The following is a 21,301-nucleotide window of genomic DNA, read 5'->3' as shown; positions in this document are numbered from 1 at the left end:
CCACCTACGTATGGAATAATACAGTTCCTGTTTTTTTCTGATTTACTTATTTCGCTTCGTATCATGTTATCAAGATCCCACCATTTTGCTGTAAATGTTCCGATGTCATCATTTCTTATGGCTGAGTAGTATTCCATAGTGTATATGTGCCACATCTTCTTTATCCAGTCATCTATTGATGGGCTTTTTGGTTGTTTCCATGTCCTGGCCACTGTGAACAATGCTGCAATAAACATGGGGCTGCATGTGTCTTGACGTATCAATGTTTCTGAGTTTTTGGGATATATACCCAGTAGAGGGATTGCTGGGTCATAAGGTAGTTCTATTTTCAGTTTTTTGAGGAACCACCATACTTTCTTCCATAATGGTTGTACTACTTTACATTCCCACCAACAGTGTATGAGGGTTCCTTTTTCTCCACAGCCTCTCCAACATTTGCTGTTACCTGACTTGCTAATAACAGCTAATCGAACAGGTGTGAGGTGGTATCTCAATGCCGTTTTGATTTGCATTTCTCTAATAGCTAAAGAAGATGAGCATCTTTTCATATATCTGTTGGCCATTTGTATTTCTTCCTGGGAGAAGTGTCTATTCATATCCTCTTCCCATTTTTTTATTGGATTGTTTGTTTGTTTGTTGTTGAGTTTTATGAGTTCTTTGTATATTTTGGATATTAGGCCCTTATCTGAGCTGTCGTTTGAAAAAATCATTTCCCATTTAGTTGGCTTTCTGTTTATTTTGTTATCAGTTTCTCTTGCTGAGCAAAAACTTCTTAGTCTGATGTAGTCCCATTCATTAATTTTTGCCTTCACTTCTCTTGCCATTGGAGTCAAATTCATAAAATGCTCTTTAAAACCCAGGTCCCTGAGTTGAGTACCTATGTCTTCTTCTATGTACTTAATTGTTTCAGGTCTTATGTTTAGATCTTTGATCCATTTTGAGTTAATTTTTGTACAGGGGGAGAGACTATAGTCCAGTTTCATTCTTTTGCATGTGGCTTTCCAATTTTCCCAGCACCATTTATTGAAGAGGCTTTCTTTTCTCCATTGTGTGTTGTTGGCCCCTTTATCAAAAATTATTTGACTATATATATGTGGTTTTATTTCTGGACTTTCTATTCTGTTCCATTGGTCTGAGTGTCTATTTTTCTGCCAATACCATGCTGTTTTGATTGTCGTGGCCCTATCATATAGTTTGAAGTCAGGTATTGAAATGCCCCCAGCTTCATTCTTTTTCTTTAGGATTGCTTTGGCTATTCGGGGTTTTTTATAGTTCCATATAAATCTGATGATTTTTTGCTCTATTTCTTTAAAAAATGTCATTGGAAGTTTGATGGGAATTGCATTAAATTTGTATATTGCTTTGGGTAATATAGCCATCTTGATTATATTTATTCTTCCTAGCCAAGAACAAGGTATATTCTTCCATCTCATTATATCTTTTTCGATTTCCCTTAACAATGGTTTATAGTTTTCATTATATAAGTCCTTTACATTCTTTGTTATGTTTATTCCTAAGTATTTTATTTTTTTTGTTGCAATCGTGAAGGGGATTATTCTTTTGAGTTCCTTCTCAGTTGTTTCATTGTTGGCATATAGAAAGGCTATTGACTTCTGTATGTTAATTTTGTATCCTGCGACCTTACTGTATTGGCTTATTGTTTCTAGTAGTCTTTTTGTGGATTCTTTGGGGTTTTCGATGTATAGTATCATATCATCTGCAAAAAGTGATACCTTTACTTCTTCTTTTCCGATATGGATGCCTTTTATTTCTTTGTCTTGTCTGATTGCTCTGGCTAGAACCTCTAGTACCACATTAAATAAGAGTGGAGAGAGTGGACAACCCTGTCTTGTTCCTGATTTAAGGGGGAAAGCCTTCAGTTTAGTGCCATTTAATATGATGTTAGCTGATGGTTTATCATATATGGCCTTTATCATGTTGAGATATTTTCCTTCTATACCCATTTTGTTGAGAGTCTTAAACATAAAATTGTGTTGTATTTTATCGAAAGCCTTTTCTGCGTCTATTGATAAGATCATGTGGTTTTTGTTCTTCGTTTTGTTGATATGGTGTATTACATTAACCGTTTTACATATGTAGAACCATCCTTGAGATTCTGGGATGAATCCCACTTGATCATGATGTATTATTTTTTTAATATGTTGTTGTATTCGATTTGCTAGTATTTTGTTTAGTATTTTAGCATCTGTATTCATTAGAGATATTGGTCTGTAGTTTTCTTTTTTTGTGCCATCCTTGCCCGGTTTTGGTATGAGGGTTATGTTGGCTTCGTAAAATGTGTTTGGAAGTATTGCTTCTTCTTCAATTTTTTGGAAGACTTTGAGTAGAATAGGAACCAAGTCTTCTTTGAATGTTTGATAAAATTCGCTGGTATAGCCGTCAGGGCCTGGACTTTTATTTTTGGGGAGGTTTTTAATGGTTTTTTCTATTTCATCTCTACTGATAGGTCTGTTTAAGCTTTCTGCTTCTTCTTGACTCAGTCTAGGAAGGTTGTATTTTTCTAGGAATTTATCCATTTCTTCTAGGTTGTTGAATTTAGTGGCATAAAGTTTTTCATAGTATTCTACAATAATTCTTTGTATATCTACGGTGTCCGTGGTGATTTCTCCTCTTTCATTTTGGATTTTGTTTATATGAGTTCTTTTTCTTTTTTCCTTGGTAAGTCTTGCCAAGGGTTTGTCAATTTTGTTGATCTTTTCAAAGAACCAGCTCCTTGTTCTATTAATTTTTTCTATAGTTTTTCTGTTCTCTAATTCATTTATTTCTGCTCTGATTTTTATTATCTCCTTTCTTCGGCTGGTTTTGGGTTGTCTTTGTTCTTCTTTTTCTAGTTCCTTAAGGTGGGTAGTTAAGTGGTTCACATGGGCTCTCTCTTGTTTGTTCATATATGCCTGAAGTGATATGAACTTCCCTCTTATCACTGCTTTTGCTGCATCCCATAGATTCTGATATGTCGTATTGTCATTTTCATTAGTCTGTATATATCTTTTGATCTCTGCACTTATTTCTTCTTTGACCCATTCATTTTTTAGAAGTATGTGGTTTAGTTTCCACATTTTTGTGGGATTTTTTTCCTCTTTTTTGCAGTTGAATTCTAGTTTCAGGGCTTTATGATCAGAAAATATGCTTGGTACAACTTCAATTTTTCTGAATTTGCTGATGTTGTTTTTGTGGCCCAACATATGGTCAATTCTTGAGAATGATCCATGTACACTGGAGAAAAATGTATACTCAGTCACTTTGGGATGAAATGTCCTGTAGATGTCTATCATATCCAGGTGCTCTAGTGTTTTGTTTAAGGCCACTATGTCTTTGTTGATTCTCTGTTTGGATGACCGATCTAGAGCCGTCAGCGGTGTATTGAGGTCTCCAAGTATGATTGTATTTTTGTCAGTTTTGTTTTAAGATCAATAAGTAGCTGTCTTATATATTTTGGTGCTCCTTGGTTTGGTGCATATATATTAAGAATTGTTATGTCTTCTTGATTCAGTGTCCCCTTAGCCATTATGAAATGGCCATTTTTGTCTCTGAGTACTTTTCCTGTCTTGTAGTCAGCATTATCCGATATGAGTATTGCTACACCTGCTTTTTTTTGGATGTTATTTGCTTGGAGTATTGTTTTCCAGCCTTTCACTTTGAATTTGTTTTTATCCTTGTTACTTAGATGAGTTTCCTGTAGGCAGCATACAGTTGGATTTTCTTTTTTAATCCATTCTGCTACTCTGTGCCTTTTTATTGGTGAGTTTAATCTGTTTACATTTAGTGTAATTATTGATACTTGTGAGTTCCCTATTGCCATTTTATATCTTGCTTTCTGTTAGTTTTGTGTCTTGTTTGATCCTTCTCTTTTGTTTTTCTATCTTTTGTTTTTATTTGGTTTTATTCCATACATCTTTCCACTGTTGCTATCTTTTTTATCTCCTGTGCTTCTGTGGTGGTTTTTTCAATGGTGGTTACCTTTGAATAATGAAAAGGGTCCCTACCCTGTTTATTGTAGCGAACTATTTTGTGAGTACTTTTGCACTCCATCGTCCTTTGCTACTGTTAATCTCCATCTTCTCCCCCTCTTTCTTTTTGTTGTTGTCACAGTTTAAATTTGGTTTTATTGTGTTCTTCTTGGAGCTTTTACTTGTGGCTCTGTTTTTTTTTTTGTTCTTTGTATCTAATTGGAGAACCCCCTTTAGTAATTCCTGGAGTGGGGGTTTTCTGATGATAAATTCCCTCATCTTTTCTGTATCTTTGAATGTTTTTATTTCTCCTTCATATTTGAAGGATAGCTTTGATGGGTATAGTATTCGTGGCTGAAAGTTCCTCTCTTTCAGGACTTTAAATATTGGGGTCCACTCTCTTCTAGCTTGTAGAGTTTCTTCTGAGAAATCTGATGATAATCTAATGGGCCTTCCTTTATATGTTGTATTCTTCTTTTCCCTGGCTGCCTTGAGAATTTTTTCTTTGCTGTTGGTTTGTGTCAATTTCATTATGATATGCCTTGGAGTAGGTTTGTTGGGGTTAAGAAAACTTGGAGTTCTGTTTGCTTCTTGAACTTGAGGCTTTAGTTCTTTCCACAGGCTTGGGAAGTTCTCATCTATTATTTGTTTGAGTATGTTCTCCATTCCATTTTCTCTCTCTTCTCCCTCTGATATACCTATTATTCTTATGTTATTCTTTTTGATGGAGTCCGATAATTCTTGTAGGGCTATCTCATTTTTTTTAATTTTTGAGTCTCTTTCTTCTTCTCTCTGTTGTGCCTCAAGTTGCTTGTCTTCTATTTCACTAATCCTCTCTTCTATCTGACCTGTTCTATTAGCTAAGCTTGTTACTTCGTTTTTGAGCTCGTGAATTGAGTTTTTCATCTCTGTTTGATTTGTTTTTATAGTTTCAATTTCCTTGGACATATATTCTTTGTGTTCATTGAGTTATTTTCTGAGCTCCCTAAATTGCCTTTCTGTGTTTTCTTGTATATCTCGGAGGATTTTTAGGATTTCTATCTTGAATTCTCTGTCATTTAGCTCCAAGGTTTCCAATATATTAAATTTTTTCTCCATAGATTTTTCCTCATCTAGCTGTGTTACCTCTCTTTCTTTTGTATCCATGATATTCGATTTTCTCTTCCTTAATGGCATCTGAGGGTGGTTTTGTTGATAGTATTAATGAGATATAATAAAGAATAAAAAGTTTTAAAAAATAATAAAAAAAATCGAAAAGAGTTGTTTTTTTTAAAAAAAATTAATAATGAAATAAAGAAAAATAAAATAAAAATTAAAAAAAAAAGAAAAAAAAAAAAAAAAGGAAATTATTCCCCCCCTCCTTTTTTCCTCTCCTCTCCTCTCCCCTCTTTCTTGATAAGATCGTGTGGTGGACTGTGAATTATAACAAACAATGCCTGTGATGGAGGGCCTGAATTGGGGAAAAGTAATAAAGGGGCAAAAAAAAAAAAAAAAAAAAAAAGAAAGAAAAAAGAAGAAAAAAAAAAAGAGCGTATGGACCCACAAAAAGCAAATAAGGAAAAAATTTGGGTCAAGAATAAAATGATTTGCTTTCAGGTGTTGGTTTTCTAAGAGTTATGATGAGAGGATTAAGAGGAAAACGGAAAAATGGGGGGACAAATTAAAAAATTACTATTGTATTTAGTGGAAGAAGAATAGATAAAATGGAGAGCCAGGGATGGGAGCACTGCTGGTGAGTTAAAAAGGTGAAGTAAAAACCCCCCAAAATGCCACAAACATAAGTTTGAGTCCTAGATAAGATAATTTGTTTGTTATTGAGGTTTGAATGAGAGGAGATGTAAAGGAGAAAGGAAGAAACTAATATAGAGGGAGAAAAGAAAGAGAGAGAGAGAAAAAAAAGAGGGAACCACTAAAAGAAGAAAAAAGAAAGTAGAGAGAGAGAGAGAGAGAGAGTTAAGGGTTTTGGAGTGCAACCCTCATAGAGAGAAAGGAAGAGAAGAGAAAAGATAATGGGAGATGTAACACTTATGGGTAGTGTAGTTCAAGGAGAGGAGAGAGTAAGACCGGTAGAGAGTTAATCGGCCAAATTGGAGGAGGAAAAAAAAAGTATCAAGAATGAAGATAAGAGAAACAAACGAACAAATATAATAAAATGGGATAGGTTATAAAGTCTGCAGATTATTCTTGATTTTGAGAGGTTATCTTCTTGCTTTTTCTTTTCTCTCCCTCTTCCTGGTCGGTGACTCTGTACCCCGGGTTTTGCCCCTTTGCCACGCTCAGGTGGAGGTTTGCAGTTGATAAGTCTCTATGGCAATGTCATGTATTATGCTTTAGTCTCGTTGGCAGTCAAGGCTATTAGCATTTATAGGCTCCGACAGTGAGAGAGTCCGTGTTCCTGGAGCCTTTCTCCTAGTCTTTCCTTCCTCAATTAGTAGCCTGATAATCCAGCTATGGGGTTGCTGCTGCCTCTGCCTGGATAGTAAGAGGCTCAAAGAGCTGGCAACTCCCCACTCTATTTCCACTCAGCACAGGGCTCTGGGTAAGGCTCAGTCAGTCAGAGCTGCTAGCATAATCAGGTGGGCTTTCCGGCCATTCAAAGACCTCTGGCTCTGCCGCTCTGTCCGGTAACACAAGCGGGCGCCCACTTCCGGGGCGCTTGGAGGAAACTCTCACTCACTGGCTGCGCGCGCAGACCAGGATATCCGGCCAGCAGTCTCACGCTCTGAGTGAAACCCCCAACCGCAGGGAAAAGTTCCAGCGTTGGAATTGAGTCTCGCTCCGTCCCCGTGTGCGGCTTTTGCAAGGCGCTGGGGCGGCCCGAGATTCCGCTTTGGCCCACACAAAGGCCCCTGACTCTGCCCCTCTGTGCGATAACACGGGTGTGCACTGCCGAGGCACTCGGAGGAATCGCTCACTCCTTATCTGCGCGCGCAAACCAGGATATGAGGCCGGCCGTGTTTCCCTCTGAGTGAAACACCCTCCAGTACGGAAAATCTCCACCGTTGGAATTAGTTCTCACTCCCTCCCGTGCGTGGCTTTCCCAAGGCGCTGGGGTTGCCCAGAGACTCTGCCCTCGGCCCACAGAAAGGCCTCTGACCCTGCCTCTCCGTGGGGCAACACGGGCACCCATTTCCGGGGCTTAGGAAGAAATCTCTCGCCCACTAACTGCGCACCAACCAGGAGACCGGGTAAAATGTCCGCGCCGCTTGTCTTTCTTTGTTTGGGTTTGGCGCGAGTGTTAGCTTGTATTGCCCGGGTTGCCACAGGATCAGATTTTCCTTGGCTTGGATCTCCATGCCACAGCCTGGTTCGGCCGTTTGTGTCGTGGCCTGGATGTATTCACCCCCTTTGCCCGCCTCAGTTTCTATATTCACAGTTACCAGAGAAAGCCGCCCTGTTTAGGTTAGTGAGGAAGGCGGAGCATTTCTTACTCCCTATTTCCTTCGGGGTTTGGTTATATATTTAGCCAATTTTTCACTCAATCATACCTTTGGGTGTATTGCGAAGCATCTGGAAGCTCCAAGTATAGGTTTTTCTGTTTCTGGTTGAAGATCTTGTTGAGTTTTGGGGGAGATTTATCGGTATCGCTTCCTACCCCGCCATTACTCTGACGTCATCCCCTAAATGTCACCGGTTTGTTTTGACGTGCAGAGCTTTAAAGTTTGCTGTAGTCCCATTTGTTGATCTCTGCTTCCGTTTTTTGTGATTGGTGTGAGGCGTCCAGATTAATTGTTCTGCATCTTTTTCTCTAATCACTTGGAAAACAATATGGAACTCCTCACAAATGATAAATAGATTTATCTTATGATCCAGCTATTCCATTGGTTTATACACACACACACACACACACACACACACACACCTGCGCGTGCGCACACATGCACACAAACATGATATAAACAATACCCTAAGGCAGTGTTCTCAATCTTTTTGAAGTCAGGGTACATTTAAAATCCTACAAATAATCGTAAGCACACAATATACAAATTTCTGAAACATATGTTATAATAAGTCAAATGTTAAAGAAAAAAATACAGAGTCCAAGCATGCTTTTATGATAATTAAATGAAATAAATATGACAAAATTAAATTAATTCTGACATTAAAAAACATTTTTATGTTACATTTTTTGAGTTATGCTTTCCAGAATTCATAAAAAAAGAAGGGTTAAAAAATTAAAAAAAAAACACACACAAAAAAGTTATGTTTTCATATATATATAGATACATTTTTAGTAAGATTTAGTAAATTCGGCAGCTGCCAGCGCAAATGTGTTAAGTTTTTTCACTCATGAGAAATATGAGCCTAATGTGTTTTAGCTATTTTTCAATGTTGGGGTATATATTTGAAAGTCAAACTCTCATTTCCTCGTCAACACATTGAAGAATTCCTCTCTTTTTACTCTTAATTGTGTTGAGTGCAGAAAACCCCCACCATACATATCATCTTAAATTTACACCAAACAAATGATAGAAGAAATTTGCCTCCAGTCTTTCCAGGGAACATGAGGGGTAGAGTAAACAATCCAGCACCACAGCTTAACAGCTTTTGCAACCTAATCAGGCAAGTGAGGCGGGCAGTTGGGCAGATTGTCAGCTTACAGCCAATTCCCCATGCCTCTGTCACCCAAAAGTCTAAACTCCAAAATCCCTGTTGGATTTTTGGTCCCCAAAAGGCACATGTTTCTCTGGAATACCGTAGGACACACCTAGAAATCTTTGAGGGTGCACCAGTGCGCCCTGGCACACACTTTGAGAGACACTGCCCTAACAACTGATATCAGGAAATTTGGTGAGATATACGCATTTCAATACTATTGCAGCATTATTCACGGTAACCAAGACCTGGAAACCACCCAAATGTCCATCAATGGATGAATAAATAGAAAGGATGTGGAAAATACACAGAACAGAATATTAACCAGCCACTAGTAAGGAGGAGATGCAGCAACACGGATGAGTTTTGAGTACATTATGCTGACTAGATAAGCCAGACAGACACAGACAAGTACTCTGGGATGTCACCAATGTGTGGGCTCTAAAAATGTCAAACCTATTTTTAAAAAGTCAGTAAAACTGCAGATTCCGGGGGATGAGTGTATGTGTGTGGGCAGAGAGTGGTAAGATTGATGGTGTTTAAGGGTACAAACTTGCAATGAATTACTACACAAACCATAGAGAGCTAATGTACAGTATATTGAATGCAGACAATAACATTGCACCACAAGCATGTGATGTGATCAATATTGTTATAACTACATTACAGTATATACACCTATGAAACTACCATGCCATACACCTTAAATTACACAATATTACATGTCCAATTTTCTCAATATAGAATAAAAAGAGAAACCTGGAGTATTAGTTTAATTTGGAGGAAAGCAGTTCGCTAATAAGCAGTACCCAAATCATAGGCTTCATATCCTGAAAACGCTCAGGGCTTTATCAGTCATTCAAGAAGTCTACTGTCGCGCACCAAGCAGGGGCTGTGGCCAGCCTCTCTTGTGCTCCCCGCCCCACCCCAACACAGATGAACCAAACTGTGTTTCATGACGAGAATTTGAAACTACAGCTGAGATGGGACTCCATCAACTGGGGTACGTCCTTCTACATTGACTTTTGCTCTTGACTTTGCCCTTCTTCCTACGGCATCCAAACCTCGTGTCCTGCACTCTTTTTCCATGCGGAGTGAGGATGTAAGCCGAGAGGGTTTGCGTGGTTGACCTGGTCCTAGGGCTTCTCCACTTGTACTCATTCCTGTTTCCTTGAGCCACAGTAGCCTCGTTAGCGTCAGAAACAGGCACATGAACTTCTCACTCTGATCTCTCTCATATTCCTGGGGACCCACAATGGAAACACGTAACACAGTTATATCTTCCCAGTTCTCTCTGGTTTCAGAAGGTGCACTTTTGCCTAGAGCTTGTCTCTGGTCTCTCCTTCAAGGCTGACTAAAGTATGCACATGCTCTACTCCCTAATATTTCCCAAGGCTTTCTGCAAATTGAGACTTCCATGGACAGTGTAGGGGACTTCTTGGCTTCACGTCCTCTTCAACTCTTAGCACCCAAAGTCTTTAAAAATTCCATTATGTGGCCATTGAGTGTACATACCCCGTTTATTTCTTGAACTTTGTGGAAAATGGATGTGGTGACTGTTTCAAAATAAAATTACCTACATTTGCTGAACAACATACTAGGGCAGGTGGTCTGGCAAAGGACTGTTGTGCCACCCTAGGGGGACAGAGTACACTTCTGACACGGATGCTAAAGAATGGGCATCTCCGGGACACTGTGAAGCTGTGTGAGGACCACGCAGGTCATATCTGCTGTGTGCAACGTTTGCAGATTTCTATTGTTTGCATGTTGTCAGTTTCACAATAAAATGTGCTTGTAGTAAAAAGTCATTCAGAATTGGAACCAGGAGAAATTGAGAACTTGATATTGAACAAATCCTGTCCTCATCTGGCTCACTGGGACAAGGTGACAGGGGTTGGGGCGGGGGGTCCTTGTGCTGCTAGCATTCGGATACGGTCCATGTATCTAGTGCGGGGTACTGTCTCTGGGACTGTGAGGCGGGCACTGCAACCCGTCTGCGCAGATGAGAACACGGAGGCTCTGAGAGGCGACGTGACTGGCCCTACCTAGATCACGGGGCTCAGAGGAGCTGGGAGGGACACTGGGCCCAGATAAATTCTAGACGTGCCCCCCCACCGTAGACACGCAGAGCACGAGTGGGCGGCACATGCATGTCCTGTTTGCACACCACTTTACCCACGCCCTACCTGCTTTCACGCGCAGGCCGCACCAGCTGCTCACAGCTGCCTGGGAGCTGAGCCAAGCAGGCTGAGCTCATGCTTCTACCCCTATGACCCAGGCAAGGAAACTGAGGCCCAGAGGGATGACGTGAGTAAGAGTGCAGACCCAGCGGACCTCAGAGCAGGGCCACTCTCAGAGTGCCTCTAGCCCAATCCCTTGCTGTGAGAGGTGGGGAGTCTGCGGGCCAGGGAGACCAAAGGCAAAGCCAGGTCACTTGTGGGGGTGCTGGCAGAGCAGGGCCAGTGACCTCAGGCATGTGGGCTCCCTACTCTGAGTCTGTCCCATCATGTGCGCCACAAGGAACAGTAACTCCGCAGAGTATCAGCGAGGTCAGGAGGAGACAGTGCACCGAAGTGCCGGCCCAGGGCCTGACGGTGATGGTGATAAATCAAGGAGGAATAGCAGGCTGGACATCCAGGACTTTGCCAAGACAGATGTCTCAGGTGGCATGGAGGGCATTGGCAGTCCCCGTTAAAGTGTAGGAGGAACCTCAGGGGTGGGAAGACGTGGGCCATGGGGATGTGGCTCAATGAAGGGAGATGAAGAGTGGCACGCCCAGGTGGGTGGGCGAGCAGTTGAGTGTCATCAGAGAGTGTTGAGAGGATGGGATGCCATCCCCAAGACACTGTGAGCCCCTCGAAGGCAGGGGTGGCAGACTGCAGGGGCCGGAGCACACACTTGAACTCAGAGGGCTCTGGGTGCCAGGCCCAGGGCTGCCACTTCCTGGCTGTGTGCCTCGGGCGAGTGCCTGGTGCGCAGTAGTGCCTCAGGAAACACTTGGGAAGATGCCACGGGGGCCTCTGTGGCGGGGGAACCTGTGTGAGGCCCAGGCTGGGGCGGGAGGGAGACCTGCCGTGGGGTCGCAGTTGCCCTGGGAGTGACAGGAAGGCCACCTCCCCCGTCACCAGCCTGACCGTCCCGGAGGTCCCACAGTCTGGCTGCATTCCCCAGGGCCCTCCTGCTCCTCAGCTGCTCCCCTCCTCCTTGGCCACCCTGCAGAGTGTGGCGGGTGGGCCGCTGGGGAGGCTGACCATGGGCAAGGGCTGTGGGCAGGGGGGAGTTCTGTAAACCTGCAGGCCTGGGGACTTGGTGACCTCCCAGCACCCTGTCTCTGATGATTGTTTTGTCCTCCTTTCCAGATGAGCTGCCATATCTCAAGTGCCCTCTGCACACAGTGCTCAAGCTCACACCTGTGGCGTATGCTGAGAGCCCCACATTCACGCATGAAAAGACTTGCGTATACTGTGTGCACAACGGTGTCTTGGAAGTTTCCCAGGACGAGGGTGCCAGAAACATCATGTATCATTTATCAGGCCAGACCTAGGGCCCCAGGCATCCTTCCCCCACGCCTGCACACCCACTACCCACTCCCCAGGCCATGCGTCAGAAAACATAAAGGGAAGGGACTCCACTTTGTTCAGAATCAGTACAGGGTGTACTGTTCGCCATGCAGAGACCCAGCAGCCTGGAAAACAGTAATGACAGCACCAGGCAACAAGGCAGAAACCTACCTGAAGCCTGTATTAACGGCAGGAGTGCAGAGCCCGTTTCCTGGGGGTACAACTTATGCAGTCCCATAGGACCCTGCGCCCAGAAGGGCTCCACAGGTGACTCAATGCTCTGCTATTGTTCCCTTGGAATTCTTAATTTTCTGACCAAGGGGACCCACAGTTGCGTTTTCTGCTGGGCCCGGGAAATTATGTAGCTGGGTCTGGGTCAGGATCCAGGTCTGGCAGAGAGAAGCTCCCCGCAGGGAAAAGTGAGAGGCAATGAGAGCAGGGGCCCTTTCACTACTCTCTGCGTCCTGTTAATCTGGGGTCCTGTCCTCCCAACGTGTGGACACCGCTGGAGACCCACCTGAGGAAGCTCCAGACAATGTGTGCAGGCTGCGGAGTCCTTCCCAGGAGCTCTGTCCCTGCCCCCTGTTGTCCACTGGAGGAACTGCAGAACCAGCTGCACCCCCCCCCCCCATCCCAAACCCCGAAGGGATTGCCCAGTCTTGAAGACACCATGACCCAGGCCTGGCCCTGGCCTCACTGGGACAGCCCGGCTTCCGTTGAAGGGTTTCTGAGCCCATAACAAGCCTCCAGTCACGGCCACGGGCAATGGGTTTTCGAGGTCTGTGGCAGCTTTGTTTTCATTAAATCTACTCTCAGCAATAACTGGCCCATGGGACATGAACTTAGTGGATGAGGAGGGAAGGGTTCCGGGCCGGTACCTCCAAAGGTGCGCATGGAGAGGTGGGTGCTGGTGGATGACTGTGGACCCTGCCCTTCGGTGGGAAGGACAGTGGCACTAACCCATGGCTTCCACGCCATCCCTTCCCTTGCTTCTCCGGTTGACATCTAAGCGGCGCTGCACCGTGTAGAAAATCACCAAAGCCTCTCGAAACTCATCGGCTCCACACTCCCAGGCACCTCCACATCTCCCAGCGCCCCGACTGCCGCTTAGGCTGAGGCGAGCTTCTCCCCACCCCCCGTCCCACAGAGCGCCCGTGGGCCGCTCAGAGAAACACGTGCGTGGGTAATGGAAGAAAACCCCAACTCATTTTGCAACTTTAATGCGACACTGACACCAAAACCACAACGGCACAACAACAGCACACAGTGAAAGCAGGAGGGCAGAGAGCTTCGCCTTGCATGCCATCTTCAATAGACAGGCAGAGCCGCCTAGAGTGCTATGTGAACACAGGGATCTGAGGAGGCACTCTGGCTGAGCGAGTGACCGCTGCAGTTCTTCAGCGCTGTCTGTGAACACAGGACACAAAAGCAAACAGAAGTGGAAATCCAGGTGAAACAGTGAGGGATGCAAAGAACAAAACGAGGGTCCGCCCACACGCTCCTCGTTTCCCCCTCCCACGCCAGGCCTTCCGCCGACTTCTCACAGCCCCTCCTCAGCCCACCCTTCAGAGCCTCATCAATCGCCTGAAAAACCTTACTGGATCCAGGAGAAGAAGCTGGCACTCGTCCTGGCAGCATTTCTGGTCCGGATGGTGGAGCTGGTGCTAGGGCCGTCGAGGATGTTGGTGTTGGCCCCACCATTGGTGCCACTGCTGATGCCAGCTCTCCAAGGGGCTCCCCTGTTGGCACGGTTGCTATTCAGAATGTACTGATGGTATCTGGCCCAGAAAGCAAAGGGGATCCTGGCCCAGGCGTCACCAAAGTCTCCGTCCTCATCCCAGGTCAGGAGCTCCACCTGTATGTCGTCCCAGCTCCAGCGTCCAGTCAGAGCTTCATCCCCAATGTTCATCTGGGCCCTCATCTGGGCCCGAGCCTGTTCCTCAGCCATATCCACATCCATCGTCTTGAAAGCATCATCCACAGCCTCCAAGAAATGAGCCTTCCAATCTCGGGGGTCTCGGTTCTGATTCTGCGACGTTAATAACAGCAACCATCCTAACTACTGCCCCACGTCCACTGAGCACCTGCTTCCCGCCCTGGACCCTCTGGTGCACTGTTCGTAACCCCAAGGAACATAAAGACCACGGGAGTCGGGCTCCTCTTACTCTGGACCAGACCTGGGGTTTCGCCCCACCCCTCACACCTGCTACGCCTGTGAACTTGGGCAAGTCACCTGGGAACCTTTCTGAGCCCGAGTCCTCACTGGACCAACAGTCGGCATGAGGAGCCCGTGACTGAGAAACAGACAAGGCACGGGAAGTGCCAGCCCCAACTCGGCAGGGGCTCCCCCTTACCTGGGCGATGAATCTCAGCACCCTCATCTTGCTGGTCTCATGGCAGGCCCGCAGGCCCCACAGGAATTCATACTCGGGTGGGCTGCTATTGGGGATCTTCCTGTATTCCAGATACCTCAGTGGGGAGGAAATAAACTTTTGCCCCCAGGCAGGCAGACGTGTTGCGCTGATGGCTCCCAGGTGGCCGCTTCCCAGACCCTAGGCTGCAGCTCAGCTCCTGCAGGACTACCCTGACCCTCCAGCCTGTGCCAACACCCAAGCTCACTCCCAGGGTTTTCTGCCTCCAATGCTGAGGTCTTCAAAGCTCGGGGCTGCCAGGTCCTGGCCAGCAGCCACAGGGCGGTGTGGGGGCGGGGAGTGGGGGCGGCAGTGTCAGGTGTTTACTCAGAGGAAGGCCACAAGTTTTGTGCCCCTTGTCGCAATGACTGCCCGGATTCCTGTTGGGTGTGCTCTAAACAGAGGAGCCATTTCATCCGGCCCTCTGCTCTGAGCACACCCCGCCACAGGAAAGGATCGGGAAGGAAGAAAACGTCAACCAAGAGCAGCGTACTCAGTATCCTCTCTTGCCCGTGTCTGCGCGCTCGCACGCGTGTGAGCTGGTGCACCTGTGCGAGTGCAAACGTTTCCTACCAGGACCAAGGATTCGGTGGGCCGCGGCCAGAAAGGCAGGAGAGCTGGGCTCCAGGCCTGAATGGGCCCCTTACGCTCAAGCAGGGGATAGTCCCCTCCAGCCTGCAGGGGCACGTGCTCAATGGTGTGGTGGTTGTAACACTACCCGCGCCATGTTTTCAGTGAACATGTGTCCGTTTCCCCCAACAATGCCCTGGAATTCTAACCTCCCCCGCACGCACACAGCCCCACCCACACTCATTCGCGAGACTCCATCCCTCTAGTGTTAAGACCTAAGATGGGGAACGGCTTCCTCAGCCAGACCAGCACACACGGAAGGCCCGAGTGTGAGACAGAGTTAACTCGATCAGTACTTACTTCTGCTTCACAAAGTCGTCCGTAATGAGCCTCCTCAGATCACCAAGGAATGGGTGCCTCACCCTGAGGGCAAGGAAAGGAGTCTATGACGACAGCCGGTGGTAACGCCCACACATGGGCAGGAGCACTCCCCACCGGGACTGAGCGCTTCCTGGCCTAAGGGGGCAACCCCAGGAGGCCTGGGCATGCAGCAGAGGTCTGACGGCTACTTGTCAGCAATGGCCCACATCAGGGTTTGATGGAGCCCAGAATTCTGGTGGTTTCTCTTAGATCTCCTCTCTGAGGACAGAGAGAGGACAGGGAACACGGAAGGGGCTGAGAGCTCAGGACCATTTCGCCATGCACCCTGGTGAGCCCCTTGGCGCTCTGCCTAGTCCAGGACGCCCACTGCCCAACACTAGACCCTCAGGCTATTGGCATCCGGGAGCCCCCTGTGCCCAAGGACAATGCTGGGGCAGCGAGAGCCCGGAGAGTGTGAACATACCCAGGGCGCAGTCCCATCTTGCGTAGCGCCTCCCAGACGACAGCTGCCAGGGGAGATGGGGTACAAGAATTTAGAACATGAGGGGGAGGTGGGGGTGGGGGGGCAGGCCTCCAGCTGCAGGACCAGCCACTCACCCTCGCTGGCACGGTTGCCATTCATGAAGATGACTCCCAGAATCACCAAGAGGAGGCTCAGTCTGGGCGTGTCCTTGGTCCTAAAGGTGTACAGGGGGGATCTTGTCCAGCAGCCACTCGCCCAAGAGACTACAGCCAGCTCACCCAATTAGCCTCCCCCAGATTGCTCTCCTACAGGGCGGTTCTTCCCACCCTGAACATAGTTTACCACCTCACCCAGACAACTCAGTCCGCCACTTGAGACTGCATCACTCCATCCATCACATGTGGATGCTAAAACCTCCCCCCCCCAAACACGCACACAGGCTTCTGCCAAGGACGGGGTTAGGCTGTGGGAAGAAGCGCTTGCCAAAAGTGTGTCCAAAGGCCCATCCAAACCTTCCTGCCCTTTGCGCATGGGATCCACACTGGACAGGAAGCTCCCCCAGGACCAAGCACTCAGCCACGCCCGGGTCAGGCACTTAGCAAGAGGAAAGCAACAAGAAGCCTGCCTTCTTGGAAAGAAGGCGGTGGTTGGGCGGGAGCGGGGTTGGAGCCCTGACCACAGCAAGGACTTCCCCTCTGGTCATCTCCTGGCACCACTAACTGTGGATGGGCACAGCGTTAGGCCCTCCGGCCAGTGTTCCTATTTCTCTGAGAAGAGGGGAGGCACCCCTGGGAGGGCCACAACCCTCCTGCCCTTTCTCACTTTCCCAGGAGGCGTGCTGTAGAATCCCGCGTGCAGACAAGAATGTACAGATGTTCTTCCTTGTCGATCTCCTTCAGGTGGATCCCAAACTTCTACACGGGGAGAAAACAAGAATGTGAGGTCAAGAAATCCATGCTGGGTGTCCTGCAGGCAGTCACGCCATTCCCTGTCAGAGCACTTCCTAGGCAGGAAGCAGTACCGACACTCCGCCTACAAAGGCTGCAGGACACAAGGCTGCCCTGCCACACAGCTGCACCGCATCCCCGCGCCCACCTTCTCCAGGGTGTATGTTGCTCGTTCAATGATCTCAGGGAAGTGCTCGTCGTATTCTCGGATGACGTCCCTCAGCATGTCTGCAGGAGGGGAAAGGTAGGGAAGGCACCTGGAATGAGCAGGGGACACAGAGCTGCGGCCCCGTAGGTCAGCCCTGCTGAGGGGAGCACAGGACCCCGTGTACTGTGCCCTTGGCGCCATCCAACAAGGCCTGCTAGTTGGGGGCATCTGATGGGGGGTAGGGCCCCCTGGGGAGGGTTGGGGGAGGAGGGAGGGCAGAGCTCAGAGATGGGGCACAGTTCCCACCTGAGCGCTTGATGGGGATCTTCTTGTAGTCCTTAATCATCAGATATTTCACCAACTTATTTGCCTGGAGAAGGGGAGGTGAAGGCATGAGTGAGCTCAAAGAACTGGCCAGCAAGGGAGGAAGAGGGAGAGGGGGAAGGGCAGGCTCCTTACCCTCTCTTGCAGAAGGGCCACGTTGCGGGGTGGCAAGGACAGTAGGTGCCTCGAGGGTACCTGGGACTGCGCGGACGTCGGGGGCCAAGGGGCCGCCTGTGCCTGCTGGGCCGCCTGGGCCTGCACTGGCAATGGGGGCTGCGATGCTCTCCAGGTCGGCGGGACTGCAGGAGGCTCTCGCTCCTCGTCACTGCTCTCGTACTCATCATCCAGGTGCTTGGACTGGAGCATTGGGGAGAGGAGAGACCCTAGGGCTACCAAGCTTACTGTGCCCAAGCCCCTGGCAACATCACCACCAGAGCAGATAGTGGGAAATAAGAGTAGTAGGAAAAGCGGATGACATGTGTAGAGGGCTTACCAAGTGCCAGGCACTGAGCCAACCTCTAGGGACAGCTACGTGAAGTAAAAACATACGAGCACTCTTGTGTTGTAGAAACTTGGACAAGTTGAGAGAAGGAGAGAAGAAGGGAAGGAAAGGGAAGAGAAGGGAGGGGAGGGGAGCGAAGGTGAGGGGAGGGCAGGGTAGGCTAGGAGAGGGCAGGGGAGGGGAGAGGAGGGGAGAAGAGGGGACAGCAGAGAGAAAGGAAAGGAACAAGGGGGTCTGGAGAGGGCAGGGAGGCCTCACCTTCTTTGTCCTCTTGCCTCCCGTCCTGGCCCAGGGCTCAGCACCTGTCTGAGCAGTGGCAGCTGCCCCCTCAGGCTCAGGGGCGCTCGTGGCCATCTTGGCCTTGGCAGCAGCAGCTGCCACAACATTCTCAGGCTCCACCCACCGAGTCTTGGCGAGAGCCTTCCCAGACTTGGTTGTCTTGGGCCGCATGGCTGCCCCCTCCCCAGCAGACGCTGCCTGGGGCACCCTGCAGGCAACACTGGGGCCCTCTGTGGCAGCCTCCTGGGCCGGGACAGATCTCTTGGAGCGTGGGAAGGCTATGCCACTGACACCTGCCGGCTGGCTGAAATCAAACACATCATTCTGACCCAGAAGGCTTCTCTTGGGCTGGGTGGCACCCTCCTCACTGACACATGGCGACTGAGAGGAAGCACGGGCAGTGCTGGGACCCTCGGTAGCAGCCTTCTGCACCTGGGAGGCTGGCTGGGGCTGCGAGAAGGTTGCCGGAGCCCCAGAGGCAGCCATCTCACTCCTAACTGGCATCTGGGAGCTGTGCAGAGAAGCCACGGTTGGCTCAGGGGCGGCTCCCTGAGCATCGGCCATGTAGATCATGGGATAAGTGTTGTCCCTCAAGGCCTGGTCTGTGGGTAGTGGGTGGCTATTGACCACCTGGTTGAAGGCAGCACGGGCCGCACGGGCAGCAGCCCGAGCAGCACGGTTGGAGGCGGCAGATCGGGCTACATTGGCAGCCCGAGCCTCCGCCTCGTTGGCAAGCGTTTCTGGATCCAGCTGCAATGCCTCCACCAGAGTCTGGGCCAGCTCAGGGTTGTCCAGTTCCCAGGGCTCATTCTGCAAGGCCGGAGAGAAGGGTAGGGGAAGGCGCAAGGCAGAGAACTTCGCACACTCGCATCATGCTTCCCTGCGCCGGCCAGCTCCTCCAGGCAGCCGGCCAGGCCCCACCTCTCCCAAGACCCTCCCTGGACCCTTCTCCCAGCAGAATAGGGAAGGTTTGCTTTGGAATGGCTAGGCAGCCCTTACCCATCAACGCTCCCTTTCATCCACTCCCCTCTGCGAACCACCCCCCTCAGTTTAGCAGGGGCAGCAGGGGGCCAAGAAGGAGTCTCACCGCCAAGAAGCGAAGGCTTGAACCCAAGCTCCCAAAGACTCTGAGGAGATGCATGTCAAAGCTGGTGAAGGCGCCATAGCCTCCGAAAGCACCAAATTCTTCATAGTCGTTTCCTTCAGCCATCGCTTCCTCTCTGACTTCACCGCTACCCTCATCCATGTCGACAGCGTTGTAGCTTTCCGATTCCAGGTGGAAGCGTCCTTCAGCCATGAAGAAGACAGCTCAGCCTGAGAGGGAGGGTGAGGCTTCCTCAGGAGGACAAGGAGGGATCCAGTGGAGGCCGGATCTCTCAGGAGCTGGAGGGGGGGCGGCCATCATGCACTTACTAGGCAGTAGGGGTGGGAGGTGAAGTCTGATGGGGTAGACTCTGCCAGAGAGAAGCCCTAAGAGTGGAATAGAAGAGATCGGAGGAGACCTACCCACCCACACCCACACTGAAAATGGACCTTGAGGTCCTGGCAGGCTCCCCATCCCAGCGTGTCTCAAGATCCCCAAAGAGGGTGGATGCATCCAGAGAAGGAGAGACAAAGGGCCTGAATATAAGGGCTGGGAGCCCGGGTGAAAGGGGAGCAGATGGGATGTGAGGGCTCAGACACATGGGGACCGCAGAAAGCCCTGGGAAACTGAAGCCCGGGGAGCCTTGGGCACGTTCAGGTGGGCGGGGCAGGGGGGTTCAGGGGATCTGGTCAGTTTGGACTCACGGGAACTCTAGGGATTAATGGGGTCGGGACTTCGGACTAGATGAGGCTCCAACTGAAGCGCTGGAGGTCTCAAAAGCCTGGATTGCAACTCCAGGAAGGGTGCAAAGCGGTCTGCTGGGTAGGAGGGACCTAGGAGTGATCTAGGAGTGGTTGGGTGGCGATAGGGCCTGTGTCTAAGGCGGCTCAGCCCGGAGCACGCGGATCTGCTAAAGCGGTTCGGTTCGTGGGATCCGGTGTCAGCAGGGCTCGGATCCGGGAGCGTGGGCCTGGCAGCGGAGGGAATGGGGCTCCTATCTAGACCGCCGGTCTGATGGTATTCCGGCTTTGCGTGCTTGGGCTTTGTTCCGCTCCGGGGGTGGGGGTGGGGAGCATTGTAGGAGGTGGGGTGCGTTGTGCGGGGACGGCTGGCGCAGCGTGCCGGGTTCCACTCGCCCTCTCCCGGTCCTGTCTGAGGCTGGATCCTTACCTTCCCCGGGTCTCCAATGGCGTCGGCCCTCAGTACCAGGAACCCCGCAACCGCGCCCTCGCCTACCGCTGCCAGCACAGCAGCTCCGACCACCCCGCCCCTTTTCTCCGCACACCTCCCCCCAACCCGTGGCTGGGCGGCCTGCGCATGCGCCGACCCCTACAGCCCGCCCGCTTTCCCAACAAAAGCCCTGTCCACCGGGTCCCCGGTGCGCATGCGATTCCGCGGGTGGGCCGACGGGTTCGGGTAGGGGGCGTTTTCTCCCTCGCTTCCGATTCCCCTTTCCACCCCGCCTCTGAGAGCAGGCGCGCGCACTCACGCCCCGTAGTGCAGTTCAACCCACCGGGTCACCTCCCGCCCCCCACGTTCGCAGCTCTGCCCTCTCCCTTCCCCCTTAAGCTCCAGTGTGGTCTGGAATTCGCGATGCCCCGGTTCCCCAGCAGGACTCCTAGGTCACAAATACAGAGTTTCTAGCACCTAGGAAAATGCAATTGGCCAGAGGATGCCAGTTCCCTTTGTGTTCCCCTCCACTATCCGTCTCCGTGGCCCCCAGTCACACTGGGAACATCCGCTTCCTCAAGCACTCCGTGCAGCTTGTACATCACAGCCAGGTCTGTGATGGGGGCTTATCTCTCACAGCTGCGCTGAGAGGTGGCCGTCAGCATCCCCATTGTACAGATCAGAAAGCTGAGGTTAGACACATTGCATGAACCAATTGCACGAGGCCACAGAGCCAGTAGACAGAAGATGCAGATTTGGGACCCCATGTTCCACTAGTGCTGGCTTGGGGACTGAGGCATCCTCCCCTCTTCAGTGTCAGCCACAGCTGCAGCATCCACCTCCCTTGCCCTGTCAACACCTGTTCCAAACAAGCACGGTTTGCGTTCTCTGAGTCCTA

The 21,301-nt window shown here is 49.4% G+C and overlaps 1 protein-coding gene and 1 non-coding gene across 4 annotated transcripts; both read right to left on the bottom strand.

Moving 5' to 3' along the window:
• Positions 1 to 13,328: 13,328 nt before the first annotated feature.
• Positions 13,329 to 20,551, bottom strand: LOC136385781 (melanoma-associated antigen D4-like). 3 transcript variants are annotated; one of them, XR_010747868.1, is made up of 14 exons: positions 20,404 to 20,551; positions 19,237 to 19,463; positions 18,129 to 18,959; positions 17,504 to 17,725; positions 17,351 to 17,414; positions 17,045 to 17,124; positions 16,772 to 16,863; positions 16,084 to 16,163; positions 15,950 to 15,992; positions 15,466 to 15,528; positions 14,479 to 14,593; positions 13,980 to 14,153; positions 13,723 to 13,863; positions 13,329 to 13,531 (listed from the first exon to the last, which is right to left on the bottom strand). XR_010747868.1 is itself a non-coding variant. In XM_066357011.1 (13 exons), exons 2-13 carry the CDS (start codon positions 19,444 to 19,446, stop codon positions 13,522 to 13,524), a joined length of 2,241 nt encoding a protein of 746 aa, XP_066213108.1. In that variant the 5' UTR covers positions 19,447 to 19,463; positions 20,404 to 20,551; the 3' UTR covers positions 13,329 to 13,521. The 3 variants fall into 3 exon arrangements, 2 of the variants coding, with proteins under 2 accessions (XP_066213108.1, XP_066213109.1); XM_066357011.1 differs by having other exon boundaries at positions 13,723 to 14,153; XM_066357012.1 differs by having other exon boundaries at positions 13,723 to 14,153; positions 19,237 to 19,522; positions 20,404 to 20,544.
• On the bottom strand, positions 14,846 to 14,977 carry LOC136386678 (small nucleolar RNA SNORA11). The gene has a single exon (XR_010748026.1). It is a non-coding gene; the product is annotated as a small nucleolar RNA SNORA11 (small nucleolar RNA).
• Positions 20,552 to 21,301: the final 750 nt, after the last annotated feature.

This window comes from Saccopteryx leptura, chromosome X (assembly GCF_036850995.1).
Source record: "Saccopteryx leptura isolate mSacLep1 chromosome X, mSacLep1_pri_phased_curated, whole genome shotgun sequence".
NCBI lineage: Eukaryota > Metazoa > Chordata > Mammalia > Chiroptera > Emballonuridae > Saccopteryx > Saccopteryx leptura.
The sequence above is the reverse complement of the archived record's forward strand: the minus strand, read 5'-3'. Positions and strand labels throughout refer to the sequence as shown.

Excerpts from the sequence above, each read along its gene's own strand:
- LOC136385781 (XM_066357011.1), bottom strand. The coding sequence starts at position 19,446 with ATGGCTGAAGGACGCTTCCACCTGGAATCGGAAAGCTACAACGCTGTC. Across the intron at positions 15,529-15,949 it reads AAGATGGGACTGCGCCCTGG|GGTGAGGCACCCATTCCTTG; the intron begins GTATGTTCACAC and ends CCTTGCCCTCAG. Across the intron at positions 14,154-14,478 it reads TGCTGAGATTCATCGCCCAG|AATCAGAACCGAGACCCCCG; the intron begins GTAAGGGGGAGC and ends TTAACGTCGCAG.